Source organism: Gorilla gorilla, chromosome 2 (genome assembly GCF_029281585.2).
Source record: "Gorilla gorilla gorilla isolate KB3781 chromosome 2, NHGRI_mGorGor1-v2.1_pri, whole genome shotgun sequence".
Lineage (NCBI taxonomy): Eukaryota > Metazoa > Chordata > Mammalia > Primates > Hominidae > Gorilla > Gorilla gorilla.
The window spans coordinates 53,590,473-53,612,361 of NC_086017.1; the positions used below are offsets into that span (position 1 = coordinate 53,590,473).

At 40.6% G+C, this 21,889-nt stretch overlaps 1 protein-coding gene across 2 annotated transcripts in view; it reads left to right on the plus strand.

Annotated features, from left to right (window-relative positions):
• ABHD5 (abhydrolase domain containing 5, lysophosphatidic acid acyltransferase) overlaps positions 1–21,889 on the plus strand; it is a 31,578-nt gene that overhangs the window by 5,038 nt on the left and 4,651 nt on the right. For both annotated transcript variants that reach the window (XM_004033951.5, XM_031009308.3), the window contains exons 2-5: positions 5,100–5,185; positions 8,044–8,416; positions 17,540–17,694; positions 20,782–20,893. In XM_004033951.5, coding sequence (XP_004033999.1) covers positions 5,100–5,185; positions 8,044–8,416; positions 17,540–17,694; positions 20,782–20,893 — 726 coding nt within the window. The remainder of the gene's footprint in view (positions 1–5,099; positions 5,186–8,043; positions 8,417–17,539; positions 17,695–20,781; positions 20,894–21,889) is intronic.

Sequence of the window (21,889 nt, forward strand, 5' to 3'; positions counted from 1 at the left end):
CTTACTTGGCTGTCCTTAGAATTGTCACATCTGATGTGATCTTTTATAACTTTTCTTACTCAAAAGTCTGCTCACTAAAAAGATTCTTAGTTTGCACTACAATGGTTATAAAACGAGAATCCTTTCTTTTTTTGTTTTTGTTTCTGTGATTAGATGCTTTAGGGCTTATATCCTTTGCCTTGCTAATAAGGTAAGTGCCCAACTGATGGGGCTGTGTAGAAAACTTTTTGGCTTGCATTGGTAAGCTTTCCCCATGTCATAGATGCTTACTATTAGAAAGCTATAGTTCCTGTGGTGAATGACTTCTCTTTGTATTACAGTTGACACTTTGGTCACTGTTGAATTTAGGCCTCAGTGATGGATGATGGTGTTTATTGCTTGTCTCCTTAAATAAAATAGAGAAGTTAGGTTTTGCTTTTCTATTTATTTTCCAAAGCTATGAGGAAGAGGCATTGAATCTAGTTTACTGTTTTATAGGTAGGCTGTGTGAATTTAATTTTTGCCTTGAATTTTGTGACCTCAGAAGAATGGCAGAATATCTGACAAGCTTCAGTCCTGTGTCCTTAGTTCCAGTCTTTTATATACTAAACCTAGGAATGCTGAGCAACACTGAATGGCATAGGATACCACTGGGGAGGGGGCAAAGGGTCTCTTTGAAGGTGAGATTAATTTATCCCGAAGACAGGAGGTAGAGTTGGATGGGTAAGTTTTAAAGGGTTGAAGCAATAGAGGTTGCAAGGTAAGGTATGAGACCTTTGAACAAACAGGAATCAACTAAAGGGTGGAAAAGATAAGGCCCTTGCTTTTTACTCATTGGAAATGCTCCTTGAAGCCTATTATGTATATAACACTTAATCCTGTAGAGTGTCTCAAAGAAGCAGAGGATAGTTTCTGTAAAACATTTAATCATCTGGTTAAAGTGAAACTGGACAGAAGCATTATCAGGGCTTAGGGGAAGAGTGCTATCTTTACAATTCCATTAAGAGTGAAAATATCTTGCTATGTTTTGTTAAATATATATTTTTCTGTTAGAAAAAAACCCACTTTAAAAAATCACCTGTTTTGATGAAAATGCTTCTGTGAAAACCTGAAGAGAGTTGGTGCCTCTTCTTATGGTTGAAGATCCCTACTTTTTAATGTAAGCTTACAAACATGAAAACATGTTTTGCCCCTTCTCTGAGTTGAGCTGGTCACTAGAAGGCAAATCCATGGGCAGACAGTCCCATTGTTTGAAAGCTGGTTTTGTGGTAAGTGGTAAGTTGGTGGAGGTAGGCATGATTCTTCCATTACAGGCTGGTATGTAACTTTTTAAACACCGGTGCTTTGTACATAGTAGGTATTCAGTGTCTGAATTATTATTATTATTATTTTTTTTAATTGATCATTCCTGGGTGTTTCTTGCAGAGGGGGATTTGGCAGGGTCATAGGACAATAGTGGAGGGAAGGTCAGCAGATAAACAAGTGAACAAAGGTCTCTGGTTTTCCCAGGCAGAGGACCCTGCGGCCTTCCGCAGTGTTTGTGTCCCTGGGCACCTGAGACCAGGGAGTAGTGATGACTCCCAACAAGCATGCCGCCATCAAGCATCTGTTTAACAAAGCACATCTTGCACCACCCTTAATCCATTTAACCCTGAGTGGACACAGCACATGCTTCAGAGAGCACAGGGTTGGGGGTAAGGTCACAGATCAACAGGATCCCAAGGCAGAAGAACTTTTCCCAGTACAGAACAAAATGAAAAGTCTCCCATGTCTACTTCTTTCTACACAGACACGGCAACCATCCGACTTCTCAATCTCTTCCCCACCTTTCCCCCCTCTCTATTCCACAAAACCGCCACTGTCATCATGGCCCGCTCTCAATGAGCTGCTGGGTACACCTGCCAGACGGGGTGGTGGCCAGGCGGAGGGGCTCCTCACTTCCCAGTAGGGGCGGCCGGGCAGAGGCGCCCCTCACCTCCCGGATGGGGCGGCTGGCCGGGCGGGGGGCCGACCCCCCCACCTCCCTCCTGGATGGGGCGGCTGGCCGGGCGGGAGGCTGACCCCCCACCTCCCTCCCGGACGGGGCGGCTGGCCTGGCGGGGGCTGACCCCCACCTCCCTCCCAGACGGGGTGGCTGCCGGGCGGAGACGCTCCTCACTTCCCAGACGGGGTGGCTGCCGGGCAGAGGGGCTCCTCACTTCTCAGACGGGGCGGCTGCCGGGCGGAGGGGCTCCTCACTTCTCAGACGGGGCGGTTGCCGGGCGGAGGGTCTCCTCACTTCTCAGATGGGGCGGCCAGGCAGAGACGCTCCTCACCTCCCAGATGGGGTCGCAGCCGGGCAGAGGCGCTCCTCACATCCCAGACGGGGCGGTGGGGTAGAGGCGCTCCCCACATCTCAGATGATGGGCGTCCAGGCAGAGACGCTCCTCACTTCCTAGATGGGATGGTGGCCGGGAAGAGATGCTCCTCACTTCCTAGATGGGATGGCGGCCGGCAGAGACGCTCCTCACTTTCCAGACTGGGCAGCCAGGCAGAGGGGCTCCTCACATCCCAGATGATGGGCGGCCAGGCAGAGACGCTCCTCACTTCCCAGATGGGGTGGCGGCCGGGCAGAGGCTGCAATCTCGGCACTTTGGGAGGTCAAGGCAGGCGGCTGGGAGGTGGAGGTTGTAGCGAGCCAAGATCACGCCACTGCACTCCAGCCTGGGCACCATTGAGCACTGAGTGAACGAGACTCCGTCTGCAATCCCGGCACCTCGGGAGGCCGAGGCTGGCGGATCACTCACGGTTAGGAGCTGGAGACCGGCCCGGCCAACACAGCGAAACCCCGTCTCCACCAAAAAAAATACGAAAACCAGTCAGGCATGGCGGCGCGCGCCTGCGATTGCAGGCACTTGGCAGGCTGAGGCAGGAGAATCAGGCAGGGAGGTTGCAGTGAGCCAAGATGGCAGCAGTACAGTCCAGCTTCCGCTCGGCATCAGAGGGAGACCATGGAAAGAGAGGGAGAGGGAGACTGTGGGGAGAGGGGGAGGGGGAGGGAGAGGGCCTGAATTATTTTTTGAGTGTCGTTTTTTTAAAAAGTATCCTTTTTTAATGCAAAGAATGCATTTGTGTTTTCTTTGCCCCAGTTTGTCTGTGATATCAATTGGAGCGATAGTAGCTTATACTTCATTTCACTGTAATATTTTTTTAATTGACCTCTGATTCTCTCTGGCAAATAATTGTGATATGGTTCGAGGGATGTTTGTTTAAGACAATGGATGAGATTGAGTTGTAAGTAATTTCTTGTTGGTACTAGTTCATATTTTTATGGTTAAATATAGACCTAATGGCTGGTCAAGGACAAAAGAGCTTCACCTTTAACCTCTAAAAATCATGAGTTCTTTTATTTTAATGGCCTGTGTATTAGTCCATTCTCATGCTGCTATAAAGAACTACCTGAGACTGGGTAATTTATAAGAGCTGTGCAAAGCCATAGAGACATGTAATCATATGAAATTTTGAGAGATATGAGGTACTGGAAAAAGTACAATGTATAAAAAGAAAAGAAAAGATGGGATGGAGGTAGGCTGTGGATGGATTGCAAAGTACCTTCTGTGCAGGTCCAGGAAAATATAGACTTTATCCTGTAGGTAATGGGCAACCCTTCAGACATTTTAAGGAAGGTAGTCATTTGAGAAAAAAGCACTTTGGAGTGGCTCAGAATCAAACTTACTTACTTACTAGCTGTATACCCTTGGACTTGGTGCTTAACATTTCTGAACTTCAGTTTTTACATCTATGAAATGGGGATAATTTGGACTGAGAATCCCCTGGATTGTGAGTGACTTAATCACTCAGCAAACATTATTTATTGAGTACCTGTTATATGTAATATCCAGATAAATTCTACAGGGAAGGGAAATATAGTAGGATGAACCTACAAAGGTAAGAAAAGCCAGATGTTGGTTCACAACCCTTCCAAAACTTAGCACATTTTCCTCTCACCCTATTCTTACTCTTGTGTTGTCTGTCATTATAGTGGTACCCTAAGAGAGACGCCTGGGAATCCTTATTATAACTTCTTTATATCCAACCAGTTATCAAATCCAACCTGTTTTCCTTTTAAATATTCTTTGACTACATCTTCTTGTCTCTATCCCTGTTGCCAAAGCCTTGGATTGGGCCCTTACCTCTCATCTGGACTCTGCAGTAGTTCACTTTTCCTCTTCTAATTCATTTCTTTTTCATCAGAAAGTTCTCATTTTAAATAATACCAGCCATGCACCGAGCCCTTGCTAACTGTCAAATGACTACTGAAGCTCTGCATTATGTCAGGTTATTACAGTAAGCTTTTGGTTTGTGACTGCCAGGCCAGGAGTTGAGGCTTACCCTCTCTTTTGTTGGCTACAAGCAAAGTATGTCAGCTGCAGCTCCCCATGCCTTTCCTCACTAGTTGCCTCAGATCTGCTTCCTTGTTCTTTGTTGTGCTGTCTTCTGATGGATGCTTTGGTCATTCTGTTCATCTACTGTTTGCTGAAACCCAAAGCTTTTTTGTATTTCTATTAACAGTTAACCAGTTCACCCTAAGGAGATTGTACACAGACCAGCCTCCCACATTTGTGTTAGGGGTATGTTACTACTCATATGAGATTTGAAGCCTTCTTTTTCCCCAAAAAATGATCGATCTCAGATTTTAATAAGGTGCCCCTTTTCTCAACCCCCGTAGAGGTACCTTTTATATTCACTGTGAAACTGTCATTCAAATGAATCTACTCCTGGTCTTTAACTTTTTTTGCACTTCTACCCCAATAAGAGGCTGCCTTGCAGTGGGGAGGAATGCATTTTTTGTGTTTTCTTGTTCTTCCCATTTTATCCTCTTTTTGTTTATTTGGAATCTGACTATCCATGAATAAGATGGACTTTGAGATCTACTTGTAAGTACACAGGCTGAAGTTGAATATCTGTATCCCAGTACTTACCACCGTGCTTTGTGCATGTTAGGTCACTTTTGTCACACATAGCTTTACCATCACACAGGTAGTAAATTTCCTGTGCTGCCTTTCTTCTGTGCATGTGACAATTGGTAGTTGAGAAGAGCATGAATTCACCTATTTGTTATTTTGTTTTTGGTGCTCTAGGTCAGGATGGCTAACTGGTTGGCTCCCCACATGGTGCCCTACGTCTACATCACACCTTAAAGAAGCTGAAGAGAAGATGTTAAAATGTAAGGCTTTCTTCTTGTAAGTTAAATGAGCTGTGTACTAAGATAGGTCCAATATATCTCGTTGCCCTGAAACTGGAGGTAAGATTGTGTGGTATGTTCATTGTTGGCAAAATAACTTTTTTCCTTTTCCTTGTCATTAGAAAGTACAGAAATGAATGTCGGGGGCTGGCAGGTAGGAGTTCTAAAACTTTTTGGTCTTGGGCCCCGTTATACTCTTAAATTAGTAAGGACCCCAAGGAGATTTGTTTATGGGCTTATTATCAATATTTATCATTTCTAATACAATTAGAAATTAAAATTGAATAATCAAAAATGTTAATTTATTAATTTCTTTAAAAATAATAGTAAACCCATTACAGATTAAAATAAATAAAATTTGTACCAAAAAAAGAAAAAAAATACTTTCCAAACATTGTTTACATGTTTACAAATCTCTTTAATGTCTAGCTTGACATAAGGTTGCTGCTTCTGCTTTCAGTCTGATGGGTAATCACATATGTGACTTCTGGAAGACTACTTTATACCTATTAGTGAATGAGAGTGAAAAATAGAAAGTCTTAGTATTATGATGAAAATAGTTTTGACTTCCTGGATCTCCTCAAAGAGTCTCAGGGACACCCCCCCGACTCTGCTTGAGACTATGCTTTGAGAACAGATTCTAGGTGTTTCAGAGCAAGCAGCCTTGTATAGTGGAAGTACTAGACTGGACCCAGGTAACTTGGTCTAGGCCCAGATCTGCCACTAGGTGGTTACAAGATCTTGGAGAAGTCACTTTGCTCAGCTTCTCATTTCTTATAAAATGAAGGGGTAGGATTTTTATAAAATGAAGGGGTCCATAGAATTCCTTCTAGTTCTAGCATTCTAGGATTCTATATTTATAGTGGTGTGGAAGCCCTTTTTTTTTCCTTCTTATAAGCACTAAAATTTACCCAAACTTGTACCATCAGGGCATTCCAAGGTATCTGTGGGTGTAGTTCTAAGTAGTGGTACTTATTGTGCAATTTTGTTGTGCTGATTCTACTTAAAGGAGTGGATTAGGTAGTACCATTCATATTCATGTGTTATTTTTGTATGTAGGTGCAGATGTTTGTACATGCCTGTTTTTCATTCTCTTTACCACTAATGAATTTGTTTGTGCATTTTAATCATTCAGGAGTAAGTGACCATAACTGGATATATCCTTAGGAAGGGATAATTAGCCATCTTTCATGAATTTTTTTTTTTTTTTTTTTTTTTGAGATGGAGCCTTGCTCTGTTACCCAAGCTGGAGTGCAGTGGCACAATCTCAGCTCACTGCAACCTCTGCCTCCTGGGTTCAAGCAATTCTTCTGCCTCAGCCTCCCAAGTAGCTGGGATTACAGGCACCTGCCACCATACCCGGCTAATTTTTGTATTTTTAGTAGAGATGGGGTTTCGCCATGTTGACCAGGCTAGTCTTGAACTCTTGACCTCAGGTGATCCACCTGCCTCGGCCTCCCAAAGTGCTGGGATTACAGGCATGAGCTACCACGCCCAGTTATTACATGCATTTTTAACATGATAATGAACTTCTATTCCATATACTTGGGTAAACTTGCTCTCTACAAAACTAAGAAAGATGTCATTGTGATTTACCAAAATAAAAAAATTCTTATCAGGAGATAAAAAAGGGGTGCTAGATTCTCAATTCATGCATTTAACAGACATAATGATTCCCTTCCTTTTGGTTCTAGGGATGCAAATAGGAATGTGAATTGGTCTCTGCTTTAGTGTCAGACATAAAAGTAAGCTACGGTGGAGTGAGTTCTCTAATAGTTATACAGATGGTTCTTATGGGAATACACAGATGTGTGTGTTCAAAATGCTGAAGTGGTTTGGCTTGGCACTTAAGCCAAAGCAGCCCCTTTTCTAAACTAGTGGTATTTCCCCCAACTTGAGGGCTTGTGCTCTATTAATATTCTGAATGAATGTTAGGTTTCTTCTTTGCTGCCACTATGTGGATACAAAACATGATATTATTTCTTTGGTTAACAGGCAGAAACTCCTGTTTCTTCAGTGTCTTGTTTACTGTATATGAATATGCATAAATAATTAAGGGGTATATCAAAAATGCAGCTGTTCAGTTGATAGTTAAATATAAATGATTTCAAATTTAATTTCATTTTTAGGCAATTTTTGGGAGTGTTTAAAGTATTTAGTCCCACAACATTAAAGGTAAAAAAGAGTTTTGGTCTATAAAATTGTGACTGTTTGCTTTTTCTAGGAGATTACTAGAGTTGGACCCAAGTTACCTGGTGTGTCATGCTGAGGAGTTCCTACAATACTTTGTCAACTTTTTTTGAAATGACTTAAGGTTTCACTTACATGTTTAACATAGATACCAGTAATCCTTCCCTAAATTCATGATTACTTTTTAAGGAAAAATGATGCCTTTGAGCCTGACTTCAACTCAAAGTTAACCAAAGAATACCACCTTGAAATTGTAGAACACCTGACAGTATTCTACAAATTCTCTGCAAAGCTAGAGACCTTAAAATAATGGGTTCAGTAACCACTAAGTTCCTTTTCACTTCTAGGAGTATAATACCCTCATTTGACAGATGTGGAAAGAAGTTAGAAGGTAATATGACTTGCCAAAGACCTTGACCACAGGTTACTTGAGGTTTGTCTGAGGTAGGTCTTCCCCCTTAGGTGTGAAACATGGTCATTTAGGATTATTTACTTCAATAAAATGTGTACTTTTTAAAAATAGCTGACAATAAAAGCTAAAATCATGAGATTGGATACTAGATGATTTGTAATTTTTGGTTGCTCTGAGAATACTTCCCTTCTCAGAAGTAATAAAATGAGACAGAATTTCTCTTTTATGTTTTCATTAGGTGTGCCTTGCACATACAAAAAAGAACCTATTCGTATATCTAATGGAAATAAAATATGGACACTGAAGTTCTCTCATAATATTTCAAATAAGACTCCACTTGTCCTTCTCCATGGTTTTGGAGGAGGTCTTGGCCTCTGGGCACTGAATTTTGGAGATCTTTGCACCAACAGACCTGTCTATGCTTTTGACTTATTGGGTTTTGGACGAAGTAGTAGACCCAGGTTTGACAGTGATGCAGAAGAAGTGGAGAATCAGTTTGTGGAATCCATTGAAGAGTGGAGATGTGCCCTAGGATTGGAGAAAATGATCTTGCTTGGGCACAACCTAGGTGGATTCTTGGCTGCTGCTTACTCGCTGAAGTACCCATCAAGGTAAGTGGTGGTGACAGAAGAGAGGGATTATAACTGTGCTTCCAAGTACCAGACTCTAGTTCCCATCTTTGGTGGTGGTTAGTGTCTGAGCCACAAGGCAGACATTCTCTTAAAGGACCCTATAGACCACACCACAACTGATGACCAATATAGTAGCTGAAATAATCATGTCAGATCTTCCTATTACACGTACTACATGTTAATAGGCTTGGGAAAGGGGTTTCTATTTGTTAAGCTTAGAATTGTAGAAACTTTAATGTATAATTTTAAGCCACAAGTAAAAATTATTTATTATTATTATCATTAAACCTATGAATCCAGCAGGCTTTGTCTAATGTTTTCTAAGTTATAGTAAGCTGTAAGGGGAAACCAGAAGGTTAGAAGATGTAGGTACTAGTGCTAGCTCTATGACTTAGAGCAAATCACTTAACCTCTAACCTTTAGTTTTCTTTTACCTAAACTATAGAAAATACAACTTCATAGCATATATCCCAGGGTTTTTTATTATACCATACCCTAACCTTTCTCATTATAAAACATTGAATTAATGAACATTTGCTTCAAAGTCTTTCTAGCATCATCTCCTTTCTTTAACTTTTTTTTTTTTTTTTAAGAGATAGAAGCTCGCTCTGTCACCCAGGCTGGAGTGCAGTGGCATGATCTCGGCTCACTGCAGCCTCCGCCTCCCAGGCCCAAGCAATTCTTCTGCCTCAGCCTTTGAATAGCTGTGACTACAGGTGCATGCCACCACACTCAGCTAATTTTTGTAGTTTTAGTAGAGATGGGGTTTCACCATGTTCGCCAGGCTGGTCTCAAACTCCTGACCTCAAGTGATCCACCCCCCTCGGCCTCCCAAAGTGCTGGGATGACAGACCTGAGCCACTGCACCCAGCCCCTTTACCTTATTTTTAAATGCTATTTACTGTTATTCATGTTACTACTCTGAGAGAGGGTCACATTTAAGTGCTAAGAAAACAGGAGAAAAACTCATCTTTGTTTTGATCATCTTTTGGAAAGAAACAACAAAAAATGAATACAGCATTTTTGTGTTGCCAGTGTATTTTTCCATTGGACTGATTTTTAAATCCAAAATTGCAACTGATTTTGACTTTGAAGTCCGTGAGTGAGACATGGGATGATGGTCATTTCAGAGTGCCTGTATGTACCTATAAGATCTCCCCATTGCATAACTCTGGGTGTGTGTTCAACACAGAATTTGATGTGTGAAGCAGCAGCCCTGTGTACCTGAGGTTCTCTTCCTCTGGAACAGCCACTTTTTCTCTATAGACTCTTTATCTAAACTTTAGCATTTACACCTGATTATTCTGATCTCATGGTCCTATATGTGCTAGACAATAATAGTCCTGTCAACTGGCGGACCTGTTCTTTAAAAAGAAACGCAAATTTTCTTCTCCTGGTTGGCATTTTGGGGTTACTTTCTTTATTTTCTTTCTTTTTTTTTTTTTTTTGAGCCGGAGTCTCACTCGGTCGCCCAGGCTGGAGTGCAGTGGCGCGGTATCTCGGCTCACCGCAACCTCTGTCTCCCAGGTTCAAGCAATTCTCATGCCTCAGCCTCCCGAGTAGTTGGGATTACAGGAGCCCGCCACCACACTGGCTAATTTTTGTATTTTTAGTAGAGACAGGGTTTCACCGTGTTGGCCAGGCTGGTCTCAAACTCCTGACCTCAGGAGATCCGCCTGCCTCGGCCTCCCAAAGTGTTGGGATTACAGGCATGAGCCACCACACCCGCTGGTGTTACTTTCTTTTATTGTGTCCTACTCTTAGTGACAAACACCTATTTGCATTTATAGTGAAAGGAGAAGGAAGTAGATGCTTTTCTGGTACAAGTCAACAGGGCTATTTGTGGGAGTTGAACTTCCTTTGTTTTTTATCAGGTGTGTATTATGTCTGTGTCTGTCTTGTGGTATTTATTCTCTGAAGATGTGACATGGAACTCTGCAGGCTAGACCTTGGTCATTAAACCCTAAGTCTTAGAATCCTGACCTTTCATAGCTCTCTACTGATAAGGTCGGTTGGCAAGAGTTTCATTTGCAATTGTGAACTGCTCTAAAGAAATAGGAGGGCTTCAGGGATTCAGAAGGGAATCAACACTTTAAAAACATTATAAAAGAGAATAGCAAAAGGTATCTAAAAACAAAGCTAGTGATTCCTGCATTGGACTAATAATATTTTAGAAAATGGTTTTTGAATGTTTGTGTCTAATGCTAGAAATAAAACTAGAGTACTGTGTCAGGACCAAGAATCATAAGTAGTAGCAGTAGATGGATATGAGAATGCTTGAAATAATTAGCCTGTCTAAATTTGGCTGGTTGCCAACAAAATTTTGAACTGTACAGAGTGTATTGAATATTCAAGCTTATATTCTTAACTGCATAAAACTTAAATTATTAAATACAGGTTAATTTCAAAATAATGATGTTTTCTGGATTTTCAGATATCTCAAATCATGATTATGTCCAATCAATCAGAACACCATGGTTGGCACATAGTGGCTGCCTAGTAAATATTTCTTGAATAGGTGATTTTGAAAAAGAGAATTATAAGCTAAGTGCACCTTTTAGCCAACAATTTTATGTTCTTTTCTCTGTTCTTCTCTTTGCATTTTGCATAGAAGCATCAAGAGATAAGAGGTAGTCATGTCATATCTTTCTAATGTATTTTTGGGAGAAAAATTAGTTTCAGATATGCAAGCATAAGCAGGCAAAGATTTCAGTTTTATGCCTTTTGCCCAGTTAGTCTACATCTTAAGTTAGTATAGCATAAAAACAAGTTACCGTGGAAATAAAGAGATCATTCTGTGTGTATGTGTGAGAGAAAGGTATTAGTGAGAATGTTTCTTCTAACATTTACACACACACACATATACATAACATACATGAATATTTTACAGAATTAAACAAATTGACCAGCCATTTAAACCAACAACTTTAGTTAGTTTAGAACTGTGTTAAATCTACTAAATAAAAGTAAAATTTTATAGTTTATTTTTTCCCTGTTCTAATAGACCAGATAATACCCCATTGTAGCATATAATATAGGAAGACTGGAATTAACAATCTCACGGGCTTCCCCTTCTCCCTAGCTTTTTTCCTTCATTGCTTTTCAGGATGGCTTCCCTGGAAGCACTTCTCTTTAAATGGAGAGGACAGGGAAAAATGAGTATCTCTTGTCTTTTCTGCAAGGTGCATCGTCTCCTTTGGTGCCCTTTGGTCTTGCTGTCCATGTTTATTTATATTACTAATAATGTTGCTTATATTTGTTAACCTTTTATTAAAAAGATTTTTTTTCTGCTTGGTCCTGGTTGGGCAAATTTGTACAAATTTACATAGATGATCTGATAGTTAATAGTTTGATAGACTCACAGATCCAAACATTAAACAGGATTAAACAGGACTGAGTACTGTTAAGTGTTCACCATTATAGCAAACCTCATATTAAGTTATGTTTAGTGTTTGGTGTGTCTTGAAGTTGGCATTCCCACTAAGCAGATGGGGTGGTTGTCAGGGTTGCCTTCTGTGAGATCTGGAATGTTTCACCTGAGCTGGAGAAGCTTCTTTGCAGCACACACACGTTTTCTCTGGTGCAATAGAGCAGTCCGCTTGGTATCAACAAACAGGTACTGAACTACGTACTCGTGCTCATCCAGCTTGCTTTTGATCCAGTAGCATTTTTATTATGCTGTCATGAGATTGAAATGAATCTTTGAGTTTCAGAAAGACTTTTGGTGGGGGTGGGGGGAGTGGTAAGAGGAGGGAAAAAGTGGTCTGGAGATCAAATGAAATTCAGATCTTTTCTTACACTCACTGTGCCTCTTTTGTCTCTCTCTCTTTTTTTGATAATGGACTTTGAGAATGTTACCTTTTTTTTTTTTCTTAGAGATGGGGTCTTACTCTGTTGCACAGTCTGGAGTGCAGTGGCACAATCATGGCTCACTGCAGCCTTGACCTCTTAGGCTCAACAAACCTCCCGTGTAGCTAGTACTACAGGTGTGCCACCATGCCTGGGTAATTTTTAAAATTTTGTGTAGAGATGGGGGTCTCACTATGTTGCCCAGGCCGGTGTCAAACTCCTGGCCTCAAATGATCCTCCTGCCTCCAAAACTGCCGGGATTACAGGCATGAGACCCCGTGCTCAGCTGATAATGTTATTTTATTCTTTGCTTCCTCAGGTGTTGCAAATATAATCTTTATTTTTTTCTTTTAAGTAAAATGACAGCTCCTTACTTTCTGTTTTATGCATGGAGGGAAAAAACACAAAAACAACGTTGTTTAATTTGTTGGGACTTAGTGTTCCAAGCCATAACTACTTCAGTCCTTGTCTTTTATGGGCAGCTCCATTCTTCCATTCGTTACTTTTATAGGACAGTTTGAAGAGAAGAATGAAAAGGCCTAGTTTAATGCACTTGTTTAAGAAGGATTCTTACTCTAAAGAACAAATAAAAGCTGATCAATTTTTGCCAACTTTTGGATTACAGGCGTGAGCCACTGCACCTGGACCGGTTTTTTCTTTTAATTTTCCTTTCCTTCTGGCCCCTGCTGCTCAGTACCCCATTAAAAAGACTATCTGTATTTTAAAGATATTTGTTATAAACTAAGGAAAATGAGATTATAGAAACTTTAACTTAGAAAGTGTTTAGCAAAGAGATCTATTCCGAGTTAGATTAGAATAAGTTTTCACTAGTCTTTATTTCTCTAGTAAAAGGTTTTTAAATCATTTTATCTTGAATACTTTTCTTTTGCCTGGCTCTGTCTTCTGATTGTACAGAACTGAGCTGAGCAATTTTTGTTGGCCCTCTGCTGTTCTAGGAAAAGCTGTTCTACTTGATTCGAAGTTGGAGATATTTAGTTTGTTGTTCTCTGGGCATTCCCTTTTCTCTCACCAATGGCTTGGAGCCAATGGGAAATACCTGGGGCCAACTTCATTTTGCAAATCCCTCCTTTGTGCATTGACTAGAGTTCTTTCTGATTATTTTCCTTAGATTCACTTACACATTTTGATTCTAGGTCTAATTGTTCTCCTTTCTTTTTTTTTTTTCCCCGAGACAGTGTCTTGCTCTGTTGCCCTGGCTGCAGTGCAGTGGCACGATCTCGGCTCACTGCAACCTCCGCCTCCTGGGTTCAAGTGATTCTCGTGCCTCAGCTTCCCGAGTAGCTGGGATTACAGGTGTGCACCACCATGTCTGGCTATTTTTTTGTATTTTTTGTAGAGACAGGGTTTCGCCGTGTTGGCCAGGTTAATCTTGAACCTCTTGCCTCAAGTGATCCGCCTGCCTCAGCCTCCCAAGGTGTTGGGATTACAGGCATGAGCCACCACGCCTGACCTGATTATTGTTCTTGTTGCATTATTTCTGACTGGTGGCTGTCTTTAAATCTCATGAAGGTCAGGCTTATCTACCCTTGTTAGCATTTAGAGCAAGTGAAATCAGGTCCTAGTGTGTTGGTACAGGTGTTGTCCACTGCTTTGCCCTTAAGGATGTACTCTGCTCACCATCTTCAAACTCAAGGCCAATTCTAATGACTAACATTAAGAAGAATGCCTTTGTATATTTCAAAACTGATGAGCTGTTCTGTTGTTCCTGCTCTGCTGGTTCTTTGTTTTTCTTGTGGTTTAAACCAGTCTCTGGTTCTTGACAAGGATGTCTAATAGGACGACTCGCATGTGCTATCTGGTTGGACCCATTCTTTACCCTAGATGTGAACTAACAGTCCCAGCAGGGACCCCTTCTGGAATGTTAAAGAGTAGGGTTTAGCTAATTATAATAGTTTAGATGTACATTAAAACCCAGTAACTCCTATCAAGTGAGGAGATAATATTTTTACTAAAAGCGGAGGTTAGAAGATAGCCTGGGACCTTGGTCTGGTGCAACATTGTAGTCACCTGTGATCAAGCTCTTCTGAAGAATAAATACCTGTCTTTCCATGTTCCCAGGAATAAATTCTACTCTTGTAGTCTTCCTATTCTTGCTACTGTAAGTAGCTTACATTTACTGAATACTTACCATTCGATAGCCACCAACCTGAGTGCTTTGCATGGTCTATCTTATTTAAAATTCTTAAAACCAAAAATAAGGAACAATTATTTTCTGGGGTCTTTACATGTAGTAGAAGCAGATGATATAGAACTACAGTTAACTATAGTTTAGATGTTGTAGAGTTTTAAAAAATTATGTTCAAACTTTTTTTACTATAGCCCTTCTATATTGTTTGGAATAGAAAAATACAATTGTATCACCCCACAAAACTTGTTTCAGACACCCATGCACATATACATTAATACAATTTTGTGGCCGGTATTCAATGCTTATGATTTATTTTTCTGTTCCAAACAGTATAATTTTATTTAAAAAAAGACTAGACTGGTTCTTGACTATCTAAATGGATTTTGTTACCGAATAATGAGATTAATAAATAGCAGTGATGTTCCGATGTCATCTGGGGGACCAGAAAAATCCAGCTGGATATGCTTATGCTGTGATTATACTTTATAAAATTTGTATATCCTTAATAGACTAGGACCAAAAGAAAATGTGGAAAAGCATATTAATCCAAATGTTTACCAAGCATCTGCCATGTGCTAAGCCTCATGCTAGGTTATGAAGACATAGAATTGAGCAATTGTAGGGACAGTAGAATTGAGCAATTATAGGGACAGTAGAATTGAGCAATTGTAGGCACGGTTCACTCCTTTTCAAAAAGAAACAAAAAGATCATCTGCCTTAGTACATATACTTTGCATAATTTGTTAAACTGGCATTTTCACCTAGGGATGAAATTTTGAAGATCATATTTAAAAGGCAAGCCAGAACTAAGGCAAAAGCAGTCACTTACCTACAGACAGACGAGACTTCTGTCAAGTTTTCCTTTGTCCTACCTGTTTTTGGGTTAGCAGGTCAGAAAGAGCTTAGAGCAGACTGAGCAAGATCCATTAACAAATTTGTGACAAAAATTTAACAATTGTTTAGGGTAGGGTATGTTTTAATAAAGAGGTCATTCTTCTCTTTGGGAGGTAACTCAGTAGTGAATAATAGTGGCAATTCTTAACATGAATCTTTGCTGCTTTCAACTAGGTGGCTGTCTCATTAGTTCTACTCATACCCCTGTTAGGCCTCTTCCTTCCCCTACCCCAGATCTTATTGTGGGCTATAATTAAAGGAATTTAGGGCCGGGCACAGTGGCTCAGGCCCATAATCCCAGCACTGTGGGAGGCCAAGGTGGGCAGATCACGAGGTCAGGAGTTCGAGACGAGCCTGAGCAACATGGTAAAACCCCATCTCTACTAAAAATACAAAAATTAGCCAGGCGTGGTAGTGTGTGCCTGTAAAATCCCAGCTACTCAGGAGACTGAGGCAGGAGAATCACTTGAACCTGGGAGGCGGAGGTTGAAGTGAGCTGAGATTGTGTCACTGCACTCCAGCCTGGGCGACAGAGTGAGACTCCATCTCAAAAAAAATAAAAATAAAAAGGAATTTAGGAGGTGGTCAAAATATAAGAGATAGTCTTTGCCATTAAAAAACAAAGCAAAACACTCATTTCTAACCTCTTTCTGATACACTATTAGAAAATGTTCTCATATGAAATTTTTAGGCTGTGAAGGCATACTTCATAATTATATGAAACTCATTTATCACATATCTTCATACATCTTTATGGTTATATTCTACATATGTTAATGCTATGAAATTTGGAGTATAATACTAGGACTGGCCTTGAGAGTTGATAAAGGTTAAGTTTTACCTTTACTAATATGTCTATCTTATGTTGATTAGCCTATTTTTAGAAAATAAAGCCTTCTGCCCAATTCCTTATCGGCATCTGCTGGGATGCTGGAGTAGAGAAATGTGGGTTTCAGCCCTAGTTCTGTGTTAACTAATGTTATGTACCGGAGCAGGTCATGTAGTACATCTCAGCTTCCTTCTTATCTAAGATGATTGCACCCAATATTCTCCAAGGTACCATAGAGCTCTGTGCACTAAAGCTTTCTGTCTGGAAAAAAAACAGTCACAGTATGGACCTGTTACTAACTTATTCTTATGCATGCTGACAACAATAATAGAATAGATTTTATATGAGGAATAATACCATCTGTGCCCATGTTTTAGTTTCTTTACCTTTCTGTTTCAGTTATAACTTAGGAAAGGGACTTTAGAGTCATTGTCAGTTATCCTTGGGAGATTTTTGGCTGGCATTTCTTGGCTGGCTTGGTTACAGTTGAACATTGTATTGTATCAGAAGGATCTTTGTACTTTGTTTGGAATCTTTATGATGTTTAAAGCATGATGCAGCTATGCGGAAGTACTGCTGATAGTTCTGGTTTTCCTTCATTGGGAAGAAGTTTCATAAGATGGGAAAATTAAAATGATTAACAATATGAAATAATTGTATATGAAGTTGTACTGAAGATTTTCTATCTCTTGGTCAATGAAAAAGAAAATTGGGAAAGAATTGAAAACAGAATCTAATGTCAGTATAGCGTGATATCATGGATAAGGTAGATAGACTTGTTCCTTTTCAACAATTCTAGAATCCCGAACTAGGGAGTGTTTTCAGTCCACATTACGTTATCCTCAGGTTTATGAAAAGTTAATTTAAAGTACTTTTGAACCCGCTTTAAGTCCTTAACTTCACTTAAATTTTTAGGATGGTTGATTCATAGGAGATAACTGTTGTTGGTATCTGAGGCTATTTTATAAGAATGTGATATTGATCTTTAGCCATTTTTGCAGTGTCAACCTAGACATACATGGAACCATTGGATTTTTCTGAGTGGCCAGTGATCTACATCATCTGCCAGAGTGTAACTTAAATAACAAATGCCCTTTTTTTCTTTTTCTCAAGAAACACACAGTTCTATACTCTATTTTATTATCCACATTTAGATATATTAAAAATAAAGCCCTCTTTCTACCATACACCTCTTAGATCCTACTGAATCTCAAAAGTTTACACAGAATAAGAGCATGACACGATCTGTTTAGCACTAGTCTTTAACGTGAAGGTTTTTGAAGGTGGTTCATTCTACCTTTATTTTATAAATCATGTTAGCTCTTTATAGTCTTAGGGTGATTTTACCAAATGAACTTAAATATATTCTTTCCCCCAACAGGGTTAATCATCTCATTTTAGTGGAGCCTTGGGGTTTCCCTGAACGACCAGACCTTGCTGATCAAGACAGACCAATTCCAGTTTGGATCAGAGCCTTGGGAGCAGCATTGACTCCCTTTAACCCTTTAGCTGGCCTAAGGATTGCAGGACCCTTTGGTGAGTGCTTATGTTCTAGGAAAGCAAAATGTTTGTAAATTATCAGAAGAGCAGAATTCACTATTGTTAGTCAAAATCTTAAAAACAAACAAGAAAACCCTGAACCCTTACTTTTTCTCCTCTTCCTTTAATAAGTACCATGTCTTGCACAAAGACGAATGCAACTAGGCTCTTCTCCTCAAAGGAGAGTCTTTATATTGTAAACATTGTAAATAATTAGCAAAGCGGAAAAGGAGGGAATGCTGAAGATAAGGTTAGTCAGTCCTCAACACTCTAAAAAAAGCCAGGCAAGCAGAGCGTTTTGGGGAGTATATTAGGACCTCTGCTAGTCCAGGGCCTGGGAGAAGTGTAGCATGTTGCCCTGTTGGCGAGCACTGGAGAGCGTTTGGCCAATTGATGATACCATTTGGTATCATAAAACCTGATTTGATTGACCCTGGGGATAACAGGTACCACCACACTCACAGATTCTTCCCTTATCCATGTCAGAGTGTTGGAAAGATAAAGTTATTTTTTCCACAACATTTTGGGGACTCCTGATATATATTTCTGGTCATATTTTGAGGCACCAGTGTTTAGTCCCTGATTGACTTTTATTTGACTCTCAGCAGTTCTGTCTCAGCCCCATAGCCATGGGAATTTCCTTCCCTCATTGTCACAGATAATGATATTCTGAACTTCTGCCTTTCCCCCGTACAACTTGTATGAATTTGGAGTACTTTTAGTTGTAAGTAACTGAATACCCAAGAGGCTTAAACTAGAAGGACTTTTATTATTTCCTTAATAAGCAATCTGGAGATAGGTTTTAGCACTTCTTCTGGTTGCTTGCTCATTGATGTTAGGGTTTGGGTCTGTGTCTGTGATTTTCTTGACTTTTTTCCTCACGGTGGTTTGATGCCTGCCATAGCGTTAAGCATCATCTCACAAATCAGCACCCTGAGCAAAAAGAAAGAAAAGCACGAAAAATGGTCCTTCTCTCCATAGTGCTTTGTCAGGGAAGAAAGTCCTCTCTGGAAGGCTCCAGCTGACCTCTGCTTATGACTCAGCCCACTCCTAGTCCTTCCACCAGCAAAGAAGAAATTTCTGTGATGCACCAATCATGATTTGTTTCCAGGGCCTGCTTTCCTGGGCACATTGCTGCCTAATTGATACTATAGAAAAGATGCGTTCTAACCAGGTGCTGTGGCTCACACCTGTAATCCCAGCACTTTGGGAGGCTGAGGTAGGCAGATCACTTGAGGCCAGGGTTTGAGACAATCCCGGCCAACATGACAAAACCCCATCTCTACTAAAAATACAAAAAAATTAGCCAGGCATAGTGGCACACACCTGTAATCCCAGCTACTCAGGAGAGGAGGCTGAGACATGAGAATTACTCAAACCTGGGAGGTGGAGGTTGTGGCGAGCCAAGATCACACCACTGTTCTCCAGCCTGGGCAATAGTGCAAGACCCTGTCTCAAAAAAAAAAAAAAAAAGAAAGGAAAAGAAAAGAAAACAGAAAAGATGGGTTCTGTTAGTGAGAAAAGAGAAGAGGCATGGGGGTGTGGAGGAGGTTGTGGGATTAACTGTCATGCAGGTGACTGTAAATGCTGTTCCCTTCTGCCCAACCCTGACCCCTCCTGCCCTAGTGCCTTCTGTTTGGATTGGGAGAGCAGTGGGACTGCAGGACTTAGAGGAGGATATGGGGGTTGAATTGGCGACCACACTTTATTGCTTCAGTGCTCACAGATGGCACATTTTGCCCACCTGCAGTCTTTCAGCCCTCCCTAGTAGAGCCACTCCTTAGTATGCCTGGTCCTTCTCTGGTAAACTACTTAAGAGCTTCATTTAGTCTTTATAGTCCTGAAATATAAATAGATTTTACTAGAACACAGGTACAAAAATAACAATTATGGGAAAAGTAAAGTATGAAGAGAAATTAGGAGACAGTGATGGGCAAGGGAGGACACCTAGGAGAGGCTCTTTAATGCCATGCCCTCAGCCTCCCATTATTGCTTGCACTTGGAGGTGGGGAAGTGATGTAGAATCAACTGCATGACAGAATTTCTTGGTGGAGCTGTATAATTCATCAGAGATGGGAAGAGAGGGCCAGTAGAGAAGTAAAGTCTTGCTGGAGTCATGGGGTAGTGGTAGCAGAAAGGGAGACCAGTCAGTCTCTGGGGCCTCAGAATAGAAAAGTGTGACTAGAAGAAAGCTTCTGCTCTTCATCCTCTTTCCCTTGTGGGCCTTGCCCTGGGCTTTTTCTTTTCTTTTCTTTCTTTCTTTCTTTCTTTTTTTTTTTTTTTTTTTTTTGAGACGGAGTCTCGCTCTGTCGCCCAGGTTAGAGTGCAGTGGCGCGATCTTGGCTCACTACAACCTCCACCTCCCAGGTTCAAGTGATTCTCCTGCCTCAGCCTCCTGAGTTGCTGGGATTACAGGTGCACGCCACCACACCCGGCTAATTTTTGTATTTTTAGTAGAGACAGGGTTTCACCGTGTTGGTCAGGCTGGTCTCGAACTGCTGACCTTGTGATCCGCCCACCTCGATCTCCCAAAGTGCTGGGATTACAGGCGTGAGCCATCGCGCCTGGGTGTCCTCGGCTATTTCTAGAGTGGAGCTGTGGGCGCCACCAGGGATAACCTTAGCAGGGAGTCTCGCTAGTGTCCCAAGAAGAAGCTGAATTTATTTTCACACAGAAATAATTATGTATACCAGTTTACTTCATTTAGAAGTTAATGTGTTATAATTATGGAAGAAATACAAGTTAGTACATTAATTTTTACGTACGAGCTACTCACCACGTTTAAAGAATTTATTTACCTACAAAAGTGCCTTCTAACTTACATGTTTTTGAGGCCCTAAAGTACATCTGCAAGTCAAAATACAATACTGTTTAATTCTTATATTAATATTTCCTTGGGGAACTTTAGGAGGACAGCTATCAGAATGTGTGCTTTTTCCCACCTACAATATATATTTGAATACATATATATATGTGTGCATATAACACTCATTACACAGACAAGCACTAAAACTTTCTATATTATTTAGTTGATAAGTTAACTATAATTTAAAACATGCATTTTTTAAATTTCCTGTTAAATAGGTTTAAGTCTAGTGCAGCGTTTAAGGCCGGATTTCAAACGAAAGTATTCTTCAATGTTCGAAGACGATACTGTGACAGAATACATCTACCACTGTAATGTGCAGACTCCAAGGTGAGGGTTAGGATTCTCAATTCACTGTGTGTGTGTGTGTGTGTGTGTGTGTGTGTGTGTGTGTGTGTGTTTTAGACTATTTTTTTAAAAACAATTTATTTATTTATTTATTCATTCATTCATTCAATACGGGGTTTCGCTCTTGTCACCCAGGCTGGAGGGCAATGGTGCGATCTTGGCTCACCGCAACCTCCGCGTCCTGGGTTCAAGCAATTCTCCTGCTTCAGCCTCCTGAGTAGCTGGGATTACAGGCATGTGCCACCATGCCCGGCTAATTATTTTGTATTTTTAGTAGAGACGGGGTTTCTCCATGTTGGTCAGGCTGGTCTTGAACTTCTGACCCCAGGTCATCTGCCCGCCTCTGCCTCCCAAAATGTTGGGATTACAGGTGTGAGCCACCGCGCCTGGCCTTTGTTTAAAATATAGCAGTGGTCCAGAAGATTTTTATCAGTAGTTAAATGACTGAATTTAAAAGGACAAGTGTCTAATACATTTTATTTTACTCATCTATTCTTAGAGTACCCACTGTATAAAACATTGTGCTGAGTTCTGATGGGGGATTAAGAAGTAACATGTTCGCTCTTCCCTCAGAGTTCTCATGAATATGTTGAGAAAGTCTTGGTCTTGGGCATCTCCAAGAGATGGTTTGAGTTGAGAGTTGAAGAATTTCACATAAAGAAGTATTTCCCAAACTGAGTATGAATGTTTCAAAAAAAGAAAAAAGGGTGCTGGATTAAACAAAAGTAAATGATTGTCTATACTATGAATCCTCTTAGAACCTTTACTATACCGAAGGGTATTGAATCTCCCAAGTGAATGGGAGATGCTATGTGTATTTTTCAAGTTCATTTGATGATTGTACTCCTGAACAACTCTAAAGATCTGTAGGTCAGCATTAGAAATGCAGCTGCAGAGGGTGAGGAGTAAGTGAGGGATTCTGCATGTATTTTGACAGTGATTAGAAGGAGAGAGAGAGAATGGGGCATAGTAGCAGAG